Below are 11,565 nucleotides of genomic sequence, written 5' to 3'. Positions count from 1 at the left end.
TTTTTATTCGTTGATTTCACGCCAACGTGGAACATTTCAAAAACTAGAAGGATGGTTTTGAATTTCGGGCAAAAGTAACCGCCAGTGCCAATTGATCAGAAAAATGTTCAGGTCAGGGCCAGTTAAAACTTCCTATTCAAAATCAGGAAACATCTTTGATACTTAAGGCAACCAATTTACATACAAATCACTGTTGGTCTATTTACATCAGAACTAATCTTGACCAGCAATAACTAGAGCAAGGCTGCTAAAACCCCCTGACCTAGATATATCCTTGAAACACAAACAGAAAACAGGAAATATATTTGATACCCAGTTGGAGAAAGCCTAATGTACTATACAAACGCAATCCTTTTACTGAACTCGTGTATATATGAACCAGCGGAATTCGCATTACAGTTCAAGTGACATCAAAAGTCTCTGATCCTTTGATGTAGGAGATGAAGCGGCTTCAACAATCTGCACATGTTTAAAAAAAACAAAAGAACCTGAATGTTTTCAGAGTAAATTCTTCAACAAGAAGCAAAAGAAATAGGACATGGTAGGAGCAGTGGAATGGCAAATGAAGATGCCACCTTCACCCTCTCAAGTGCCAAACATATTAAATAGGGTGCGCAAGGCCCAAGGGCATCCTCGAGGATGCCTCTAGACTGAAGAAAATGCTTCGAGACAGTAAAAGCAAGCAGCATAATGATAAATGCTATAGTTTGGTTGCCCATAAAAATTCAAATCAGGCCTAATTCCTAAAATTTCCAAATTCACATGCTTAAAGACACCAGCTGTATCACAATCGACCGATAAACAAGGAATCTCGAGTTTCACAGAGCTAGAAGCTATGCACCAGAAAGGGTTCATAAACCAAGTTGCAGAGACTGGACTGGCTGAAAATTTAAGGATTGTTCATTTTGAACAAAAGGAGATCGATTGTTAGCAGATATTCGAGTTGTTTCTAGCCTATGGTGATCAAAACTTAACACTAGTATGTCTACTAATAGTTTCAAGTTAATAACAGAGCAAGTACGCTCTGCGATGAAAATATATATATTTCTATAAGAGAAGTTCTAGCATGGTCTGGAACTATCCACAGAGATAATTTTCAAATTGTGCTTCTGAAAGACTATAAAGGCCATTGCACAATTGAAACATAGAGGTGTGAAACTTGGAACCAAGTGTGTCCTTGAGACACTAATCTGAAGAGGATAAATGCGGCCATTTTGCACAAATCAGGAAATAGAAGGAATTCAAACCTAGCCTTCATCATTAGATGGACCGAGCTAAGCTAGGGCCGGACCTACTATCAGGGTTAAGTTGTCTTGTCAAGCTTGTCCACGAAAATCCTAAAAAACCAATAATGAAAGTGCAGGCTTGGGCAGGCTAATCAGTCTACGGAGGATTGACCTATGAATCATATTCAGATATATCCTTCATCTAGAATAAGCCCTTTTGTTACATCAAGGGAAGGAAAAACATAACAGCACGACTTGAGCAGAATGAACTCTTATACATAAGAGAAAAGAGAACAAAGAGGAAAAAGAAGAGGCTTAAAGTTACGTTCAATGCAAGAAAGTACCAACAGCAGCAATTTACCAACTTGCTAGCAAGTTGAAGCTAAATACAAGCAAGAATGCACGTGAAGAACTTAAGAAGAACTAAATCCCCCAAATAATGGCATACAAAGAAGTTGACCTTGAAGCCAGTCTTTTTGTACAATTTCTGAGCAGCCACATTATCTGCATTAACATGAACGTATAACTGCTTCATACCTGTAGCACCATCCAAAAAAGGATGAAACCGTGTATTCCATACAAAGATTAGAGGTTGTAACTTCTATTGCTAGAACAGAATCATACCGGCTGAGTTTGCAATATCTGTGGCTAAATAAATCATATTAGATGCAATACCCTGGCACCGAGCAAACTTGGATACACAAACATTTGCAATATAAGCATACTTATGTGCATCAAAGGGCTCCTGATTTGCAAAGACTCTAGAAAATCTTTTCAGCTCCTGGAAACCACAAGCAATGGCTATAGATGAGATTCAACTCTGAAGTAACGTTCCAACTTATCAAGAGCGTCCTTCACAAGACTAGCTCTGTCATCTTATATGAGGTATTCAAGCCAAGATCAAGATAACTGCTAGAAAAAGAAGATCAAGGGAAAAAGAAATGCATACCCCAGGGTACGTTTCCCCTTGCATAAACTGTCTAATACTAAGGTCTAAAGTTCCAACGACACTATTTAGCACAGTTCTTCTCACATTTTTGTCTTCCTTCTTAACCTGCATGAAAGAACATAAGAAACAGACATAAGCAGTAACTTCGTTTACCAAGTTCTTGCAACTACTTTTTGACCTAAATATTGAATGAGAGACAGGGAGCAAATTTCAGTTGTTTACATGACTCTTGGACATTAGAAACTTCGAATCCTGTGTAACCCTACAGATGTCCTGAGGTTTTGAGCCCCCGAAATTTCCAATAAGGGACAAGGCAAACAAAATAAAAACTATGATGAACCATTGCTCAAATTGCCACGAGAATTGCATATTCACATTTGATAGATTAAAGATATACATGAAAAGCAAAATTAGAGTTCAATTCCACATGTAATATTCACTTTACGACCACGCCATGCATGCAATCCTTTCAAACTAAACTAAGGGCTTGTTTGATAAACTCTAAACAAATACCAATGACAGACATGAATCAAATGCTAAAAATTATTAGTTTCTTACCAAGTAAGGAATTGTGAACACATTGATAAGTTTTAGCAACACAACTGGTAAGATTCTAGTTACCACTAAATAATAGTTTCATTGAATGAATTATGTGACCATTTCCATTAAGTGATTATTGACTTCAATATTTAGTTAATACGATTTTCAGTGACACCCAAGTAAAAGCACCAAAGGGGACACAATTCGATGATGTCCAGCCATGAATATAACAAGGTATGACATTAAATTGAATACATTGCTCTGATCAAGAAAGGCTAACCATATGACCTCCAACTTCTAATATTTTCTTCAACTCGTAATCCTTTAGACAAGAAGAAATATTTTCATTTCAATTGTTCTTCTCTCCCTTTTGTCCATTTGCATCATTTTAGTGTGACTAACTTTTTACATCTCCAATGTAAAGGCTTAATATTGCAGCCTGTTCATGGAATATCATTAACAACATAACAATCAGGGGGTGATAAAACATACTGTAACAAAACAAAAGCACTTCAATGAATTTCCATCCTGCCCGAGGCATCTCCTCTTCAAAGCATAAAACTCCTGCCACGTGCAAAGAAAAGATAAGAGTGACCTTATGAAAAAAAAATGACAATACTGCACAACGAAGCAAAGTAAGTGTTATCTACATCTCATTTAGGATGGAATCAACTCATCAAAACACAATTCAGGAGCAGATCCATAATAAGAAACTGTCATCTGGAAAAAAAAAGAAGCGAAAAACAAAGATTTCCTATTTCGCAAAATAGGCAGATATTTATGCATATTAAGGGAAATAACTGATAGTCAGCATGACAATAGCTTTAGAAGTCTGGGAGCCAAGGACCAATCAATATTATACTGCATGCCTCAAATAACTCAACTTTCAGTAGGCAATCTAGATTAACAAGTCAGAAAACTCACCTGCTCCGCGTATGTCCTCTTATGATTGTCAATGTGCCTGGAAAAGCAAATTAGTTACATTAAGCAATCAGCCAATTTGGATAATAATGTCATTAGAAAATGACATTAAGCCACAAAAATGTATTCACGAGCCAGATGCAGTGACACCTTAGTAGTAAACAATCTGAAATTAGAGCCACTGAACTGACCTCATATAGGATAAAGACTCCCAATGAGCTTCGGCTCGCAACCATGCTGCCGTCTGCCAAGACATACACACCCGACGCAATCAAAACACAAATTGCACACAAACAAAAAACATAAGATCGAAACAGCCCCATCACATCTTTTACACAAATAGAAAAATGAAACCGACCCAATATTCTTCATCCAAAACGGCTTCGCGGGCGACGAACCGCCCGAAGCACCGCTTCAGCAACCCGCTGCATTCCTCGTCGGTAAGCTGCAACCGGTTAAAAGAGAGCTGCGGCATCCTGCTCGAAACATCGCCCTTCGAAACAGCCGGAAGCTGTATGCTATGCCCATTACCGATCCCATTATTGCCGCTACTACTATGATCGCAATGATGGGTCTCGATGGTCCTCCATTTGCCGAGCGAAGCAGGGAACGTTTCCCTGCGAGCAACCCAATCGCAAAAAACCGCGAAACGAAAACAATCACCACCCAATTCGACCGAAAGAGCCCAAGTCAACGCATCGACGAAGACAGGTTTTAAAAAAAAAAAAGAAAAAAAGCGAGCTTTTCGCTTCGCAGCAAGAAGCGCAGAATTCCTCCACCTACGGACCCGAAATGCGACCGGACGGAGAGGCGCCGGCTGCCAGGCCGGGCCTGGGCCGGGCGGTTCCGGAGGACCTGGTGGCCGTGGGGGAAAGCCAGGAACTCCGGCGCCGACGTAAAGGCGAGGCCTTTGCCCATTCGGTTCGAAGGAGGCGGGGAAGGAGGGAGAGGAGAGAGCTTTTCTTCAAGATTGGGGCAACTGGGTCGGGAGAGGCGGACGCGAATTCATGGCTGGGGACGGAATTCGGAGAATTCTTGTGGGGCTGCCGGGGCGCGGAGGGGAAGCGGAGGTGCGAGACGAAAGAGGAAAGTCTGCATTTTTGGCGTGAACGAGAGAGAGGAGAGAGAGAGAGAGAGAGAGAGAGTGGTCGGCCGGTTTCGGGCGTAATCTGATTAACAGACAAAAATAATATGAAATTGGATAATCTCTCTCTTCTTCTCCTTCGTGTGGATAATGCCGTGTTTCTTGCGTGTCGCGCCTCGGCTAATCTTGAATCAAATTACCATATCGCCCTTTACTTGTTGGAGCAGGATTTTTAAGATGTTGGGGATGTGGTAAGGTAATTTTGGTTTTTCGAGCAATTATCAAACGCGTTCATTTTTATTTTCTTCTAATTTCTGCCCTAAAATCTCGAAATTATGAGGACGGCATAAAAAGGAGACTGTCGATCTGTCCTGGTCTTGCAACTTTTCCCGCTTTTAGGATGTGGCAAGTGAATTCAATACAATTTTTCACTTGGAAAAATTATAAATTTTATATCGACTTTACTTTTATATCAAATACTCTCTTCATATTTAAAAATTTACAATTATTATTCTCACTTTTTATGTTAGATTATGAGTTCCCTCCTCTATACGTACATAATTTATGAAGTTGACATTTTCTTTGCCAAAGTACCCAATCCCCAACATCAGGCCCAACAACATTAGATCTCACTTGTTGAGTGTAAATATCGAGTGTACATAAATGTAAATAAGTCTTTTTTGGGTTAGAGAGATGGAAGATATAGGGGCGTTCAATATATAGAGCAAGGTTGAGGTTTTTATTTTATTTTATTTTATTTTTTTATAATAATTATCCCTTTTTGGCCTTTATTCGCAGTTTAGAATAAACTTAAAAGAGGGAAAAGAAAATACCGAAAGTATCCATGAAATGTTCTTTTAGGCTAAATGGAAAAATAGATTAAGCTATAAAACAGTCTTTAAAAATAGATAAATGTACAGCCGATGGATTTTTGTGTTGGAGGTTGAGGAAGCAAGAGGATCCATCACCCAAAAATGGAAGGTGGGGTTAAGATGAATCCCCCGTTTTTCTATACTTGGATAGAGATAATCCTAAGATAATATGCAATTGGGCCCAATTTCAGACTAAACAAATCAAGCTCAAATCCAATCACTTGTCCATATCATTTAGTACGATATAACAGAATTTATAAGATCAAGCCTGATAGTTTCATGTGTTTAGATTGACTTTTTGAATTGCGAAATTCAAAAAGTTGCAGTCATACTCAATTACTTTGATAGTACGTTGTCCGTGACACTCTAGAAATGTTCATAAATTTTGACAACATGTCAATATGAGGAAAACACTGGACAAAAAGAGTACACATTCGCAGGCTCCTTCACTGGATAGTGAGTGAAGCTACCAAGAAAATGACTTGCGCCACAAGGAACCAGGAATTTAGTTTCACCTCATGGCTTGAGCAGAAGAGAGGAGGACCGACTGCCCTCGAGCTCGATGCCGCCATCCAGACCAATGCTCCCTCCCTTCAGGAAGCGCGAGTTCCAGTCGGCCGAGAGCTTCCGGTACCTTCTCAATTCGGGGTCGTCCAAGTCCACGTAGTACAGCCCGTAGCCCGACTGGTACCCATCCAACAGCTCGAACACATCAAGGAGGGAGCATGTGAAGTAGCCTTTCGCATTCGAGCCATTCCTTCGCAGGCCAAAGGGAAGAAGAAAAGGTCAGAAAGGTATGCGCATTTGAGTCGCGGGGTTAATGCATATAGGATGCGTACCTTACTGAATCCAGCAGGACACCGATGTGCTCTTGCAAACATTGAATTCTCGGCCAGTTTTCAAGTGATGCGTTTCGCTGCATCCTCAGACCTGTGAAGAGACAACCGAAAGTTCCTGCTCGTGAAACCGCATTCCAGGAAAAGGAATCATAATCCGGGAACCTGAGTAGAATGTCGAAACAATTTGGTTTCTTATTCTTTCAGTAAGCAACGGCTTCGAACTAGTCTCCTCAAATGAGGCTCCGACGATATAATTCACGACGTGTCTTGATTGAAGTTTACAGACTCGAGACTTGCTTTACGATGTGCTCTTATGCATTCGAATTCAACTTATCGACTGTGAAAAGAAAGGTCTCCTAGTCTGAACTAGTGTGCTCATCTTGCGTTCGAACATCAATTAAAAAATCCACATCATATTTGAACTGCCCACAGAGAGAGAGAGAAAGAGAGAGAGAGAGAGAGAGAGAGACCGTTTTCATGGATGAAAATGGGAGGGTTTCCATAATTTTGCATGAATAATTCCAGCACTCCTTGCAGACCCCATGGAGTAAGTTGAAACTGAAAAGAATGCTTCAGCAATTTCACGTTCTTCTCAATAAATTTGACTTATCATTCACCGCGCCGATAAACTCTTACCTCGGACGAAGGTGATGATGTATAATTCGATGATGCATTTTCCGGTATAACTGCCATGGACGAACGAATCAGTCACAATACTCTCGAATAGAATGAGAAGTTTTCAAGTAAAATTTGTGATGAGTAAAATGTTCCTGATGTGATCAATAATTCTCAAGAAACATCTTGGTATATCAGATGTGGTTTTAGCATGCGTAGATGGCCGTTTATAACTCAACTGTGATGCTAAAAGCAATATGAGATCGAGGTACCAAGTTAAGACAAAGCTGGCACTACGGTAGAAGATTGAATAGGTAAAAGAGCACATACGTTCCCATTCTACGGCCATGTCTGCCTTAAAGTCCCTCGGTTCAATGTTCAGGATTTCTGGATCGTCTTTGACATATGTAGCGATGTAGAAATTGACTGCAAAGAAATCAAATGAACTCTTGACTCTTTGAGATTCGCGAGCAGTGAAGGAAGGAAGTCTTGATCCTGCATTCTTCTTCATCACCTCAGGATAGTCCCCACGCACCAGCGGTTCCACAAACCTGCAACAAAGATAGCACCCAAAACTCAGTTTCACTTTCTAGTGAATTCCATCTTGAAACTGACGAATTAACTTTGCAGAAGAAAGACAAAATCTAAGGTAAACCATAGGGCAGGTTCAGAGTTACTTAACGAACAAGATATTCTTATGCAAAACTAATTTCCCATGATTTCCATAGACAATTTGTCAGTAAAGTAATCAAGAGGTCAAACACCTGGTTCAAGTTTGATTGATTTCGAGGGTAGGAGGATACAGATCACTTGTATATCTATCACTCACCAACCCACGAGAAAGTCATTGGCCCTTTGAGCTGCAATGACATCTTCTGTTTTGTTTGTGACGGGAACAAAGTTGAAACTCAGAAGGTTGAGCCCTATGTATCCCTTCTGTACGCTCTGCAATACACAGGAACAGAAGAATGAACATTTGGCCTGATATACAAACATGACGAGGGAAAGGAAACCCGTATTATGTGCCAGCATAAAATCTTAGATTGCATTAAACTACAATGTGTAGGTTGAAACCTAAGGCAGGATTCTATCATTGAGGTTGACTTAGTGGAAGTTCCCCAACGATAAATCAATCAACTGCGTGAAAAGAAAAGAAAAGAACATGAAAACTTTTACTGGTATTTTTTCTGATACAGTCTAGCAGCCGATGCGTGTGACAATAAGATATTGTGAGCTGCCAAGTATGGTTCTGACGACAAATCTCCTCTGGTGCAGTTGAAGTATCCAAATGGAGAAGAACAATGATTTGGCGGTAGCAATCCAAGGTCATAACCAACCATCGAGAAAATATTGGCCTCGTTGAAGGTTGTCCAGTATTTAACTCTGTCCCCGAACATTCTGAAACATACATCTGCATATTCCACAAAATCTTTCCTGCTTCAACATGAATTAGTCCCATCATGATAACGATTTCTTTTACCGGCACTTCATATGATGGAGCTGTAATCAAAGGAACAAGAAGAAAATAAAAAAAGTCGATGGGATTAGTGATCTTACACAATATTTCGACTTATCCATCCTCCATACTCATATTCAAGAGCCTGTGGCAGATCAAAATGGTGTAGTTTCACCTGCGGTTGAATCCCTGCGTGTGAAAATTAATTTGTTACCGTCCATTGGAGGTAGTTCCTTCTCTAATAGATAGGAAAACTGCACAACACATGGAGCATAAAATAACATTAGTATGCATATAAGGTCACTATGGCTTACTAGTTCATTGATGAGGTTGTTGTAGTATTGCAATCCCTTCTGATTCACCGAGCCTCTCCCATCTAAAAGAAGAAATACGATCATATGGTGGAAGAGATCAGAAACAGATGCACCATTTGGAAAAGAAAAGCTACAGTTAAATGGGTTTTTGGTCATACTTGGAATGAGCCTCGACCATGAGATGGAAAACCGGTACGCGTCTAAGCCCATCTCTGCCATGAGTTGGACATCTTCCTGCATCGCATTGATCAGATAGGATTCAGGGATGGTGGGTTGATCTCAAACTGAAGCAAATCTACGTTAGACGGTCACTACTCATGACGACTATCTACCGTAGTGAGAAAATACTGTACATCAAATTGTAACGAGATGACTGGTAAGTACCTTGTATTTGCGATATTGATCACAGGCGATATCTCCATTGGCTCCGCCTGTAATAATCCCTGCAAGATGAAAAACCAGACAATTAGGAGAGCTAAAAGCATGCGCATAAAAATTTAGGCCTGCTCGGTAATGAACTTCCGAGCTTTTAGCAGAAACAAGATGGAGCCTGGTTAAGAATCAGAACAACTATTTTACTTTTCACTGCTTTTCAATGCTTTAAGAAATTCAGCTACTTCAGATGTTCGGCCTTGTCCGCAAGGACTTCAGAGTTCGGTTGGACTCCACCAAACCGAAGCATAAAACCAACTGGAAAGATGATTCATGTGTCAAAGACTCGCCAAGCCATTGCCCGCCTTTTTCGGAGTTTATGATCAGAAAACACAACTATTCTCGAGTCCTATAAATCAGTATAGTACGCGATCCCACTCCACTGTTCAGTGTTCAAACTTTAAATATCAAACCTGAAATGTTCGACTTGCTGAAAGCTGAGCTCAGCTGAGTACTTTTTCTTGAATTATCAAGAAAATTCATTGATATGACAAAATATTATCAGCCAAGGCTCATGGTGCAATTAAATTTGGCAATCCCACAATGGATTTTCAGACCCCAAGTTGATTGTATCATCAATTTTGCAGCACTATATCTTCTCCACCTCACCCTGGAGGCCCAAAGTGAAATTTCCCGATATCATTCAAAATAAGGGTGAGTATGGTCCGGATTGGGCCGGTCCACCCCCTAACCCTAGGACCAACCCGCACGGTACTAGTCCTCAATTTTTGGGATTGATGACCGACCCTATTGAGCTTGGGACCGAGAACTGGACTGACCCAATAGGTTCGATCCGGTTCCAAGGTCAATCCGGAACTAATCGATAATTTTTATTTTATTTTTTGTACTTCTTAAAAAAGCGATTGAAGACCAGACTGACCCAATGAATTTGGTCCGATTTTAAGGTCAACCCAATACCAACCAATAATTTTTATTTAATTTTTTGTACTCTTTGAAAGGGCAACCGAGAATCGTATCGACCCAATATGTTTGATGATGAGCAAGGTCAGTTAAAAAAGGCAAGCAATGATGGTCAAGTGGGGTGAGCGTTAAATAGAATGACCATTGAATGTCGAGCGAGGAGCAACAAACCAAACGAGCATCGAGCGACGAGTAGCATGAGTGACCCAAAATGAGCGAGGTGAGTGTCAAGTGGCGAGCGGAAATATTGTTTCTTTCAATTTTGGTTTATTGAAGACTAAGAAGACAAATAAGATAGAAGAAAACGAATACTAGAGAATGATGTCATAAGGTGCATTTTCGGACGTGGTAAGGACTTCTCGCAAAAATATTTTCTTCATTCGTAAATTATGATTATTAACGTCATAAATGACATTAAAAACTTAAGTTATTAAAGAATAATGTAAAATTAGTTGAACTCTTTACTAAATAGCTATTTAATGTTGTTAATGCCATTTATTTTAAGGTTTTCTCTATATAAAAAAATTATATATATAGTCGCGGTTGGTTCACGTTGGACCGAGTTGGAACTTTTAAGACGAAGACTAACTCGCATAGTACTGATTTGGGAATTTTTAAACCAAGGATTGACCTAGTTTCTCTGGGAACTGGATCAGGACCGGCAGGGTTAGGCCGGTCCAGGATCAGTCCAGGGGATGCTCACCCCTAATTCAAAATATTCTCCTGCCCATATTAAATAAAAATGACGGAGGAGGCGTACTCGCATTAAAAAAAAAAAAAAAACAACTTGCTTATTCATGTGAGAGAAGACCATCATATGAATACAACAGTAAGATCATGTAACAAATAAATAGGCTAGCCTGAGTCAGAGTGGGTCCAGGTATCCAATATACTCGGAGTCCTCCCATCTTCATGTGCTGCTCCATCGACCTTCCAAATCCACAGCTTCAATCAAATTACTCTCTCTCTCTCTCTCTCTCTCTCTCTCTACATGAACACACACGCGTTGAAACAGAGGGAACGAGCACAGACCTGATAAGCTGAAGTGCCTGCACCAAACACAAAGTCAGGAGGGAAGTGACATATCTGTTGAACTCATCAGCACCGCAGACGGCCTCTGCTATCACCCGACCCAACGCCAAAAGCTGCAACAAGATACCCAATTTCTCCATCATCTTCTCTGTCCTGTATCTTTCGGAGATCACAGTCACACATCACCAAGGGCACTTGTGTCACGTCCGTGGTCCCTCCCTTCTCTGGTTACAACGCCTATTATTCCCTTTCCTTTACTTTTTCTTTTTAGGAGATTTTGTTCTCTTGTGCATTTAAGGAATTACCATGAAGTAGAGGTCGAAAAGAGAAGTGAGGGATTTGAATTGCAGGACAGAGAGCGAGA

At 40.3% G+C, this 11,565-nt stretch overlaps 2 protein-coding genes across 4 annotated transcripts; both read right to left on the bottom strand.

Annotated features, from left to right (window-relative positions):
- Positions 1–122: 122 nt before the first annotated feature.
- On the bottom strand, positions 123–4,821 carry LOC104421428. Of its 3 annotated transcripts, none has more exons than XM_010033371.3 (9): positions 4,424–4,819; positions 3,995–4,253; positions 3,828–3,880; positions 3,640–3,676; positions 3,208–3,279; positions 2,176–2,280; positions 1,851–2,007; positions 1,687–1,730; positions 123–459 (listed from the first exon to the last, which is right to left on the bottom strand). In XM_010033371.3, the coding sequence occupies exons 1-9, from the start codon at positions 4,552–4,554 to the stop codon at positions 394–396; spliced, it is 924 nt and encodes a 307-aa protein (XP_010031673.2). In that variant the 5' UTR covers positions 4,555–4,819; the 3' UTR covers positions 123–393. The 3 variants fall into 3 exon arrangements, with proteins under 3 accessions (XP_010031673.2, XP_010031672.2, XP_010031674.2); XM_010033370.3 differs by having other exon boundaries at positions 1,687–1,763; positions 4,424–4,817; XM_010033372.3 differs by lacking the exon at positions 1,851–2,007 and having other exon boundaries at positions 4,424–4,821.
- Positions 4,822–6,108: 1,287 nt separating this feature from the next.
- On the bottom strand, positions 6,109–11,395 carry LOC104423461 (beta-glucosidase 11). Its single transcript, XM_039302773.1, is given in 13 exon segments — positions 6,109–6,349; positions 6,432–6,522; positions 6,902–7,022; positions 7,390–7,597; positions 7,876–7,989; positions 8,217–8,480; positions 8,604–8,691; positions 8,807–8,878; positions 8,975–9,050; positions 9,201–9,247; positions 11,030–11,099; positions 11,202–11,252; positions 11,255–11,395. Coding segments are annotated over 13 exon segments (1,533 nt in total). The 5' UTR covers positions 11,345–11,395.
- Between the last annotated feature and the right edge of the window lie 170 nt (positions 11,396–11,565).

Source organism: Eucalyptus grandis, chromosome 10 (assembly GCF_016545825.1).
Source record: "Eucalyptus grandis isolate ANBG69807.140 chromosome 10, ASM1654582v1, whole genome shotgun sequence".
In the NCBI taxonomy this organism is placed as follows: domain Eukaryota; kingdom Viridiplantae; phylum Streptophyta; class Magnoliopsida; order Myrtales; family Myrtaceae; genus Eucalyptus; species Eucalyptus grandis.
Note: the sequence above shows the minus strand (reverse complement) of the source record. Positions and strands in the feature narration are given on the sequence as shown.

What these genes read in the sequence shown, in the direction of transcription:
- LOC104421428 (XM_010033370.3), bottom strand. Translation starts at nt 4,554, where the DNA reads ATGGGCAAAGGCCTCGCCTTTACGTCGGCGCCGGAGTTCCTGGCTTTC. An exon ending in TTTTGGATGAAGAATATTGG is followed by an intron (nt 3,881 to 3,994) that starts GTCGGTTTCATT and finishes ATGTCTTGGCAG; the next exon opens with ACGGCAGCATGGTTGCGAGC. An exon ending in AGAGGACATACGCGGAGCAG is followed by an intron (nt 3,280 to 3,639) that starts GTGAGTTTTCTG and finishes TGCACGTGGCAG; the next exon opens with GAGTTTTATGCTTTGAAGAG.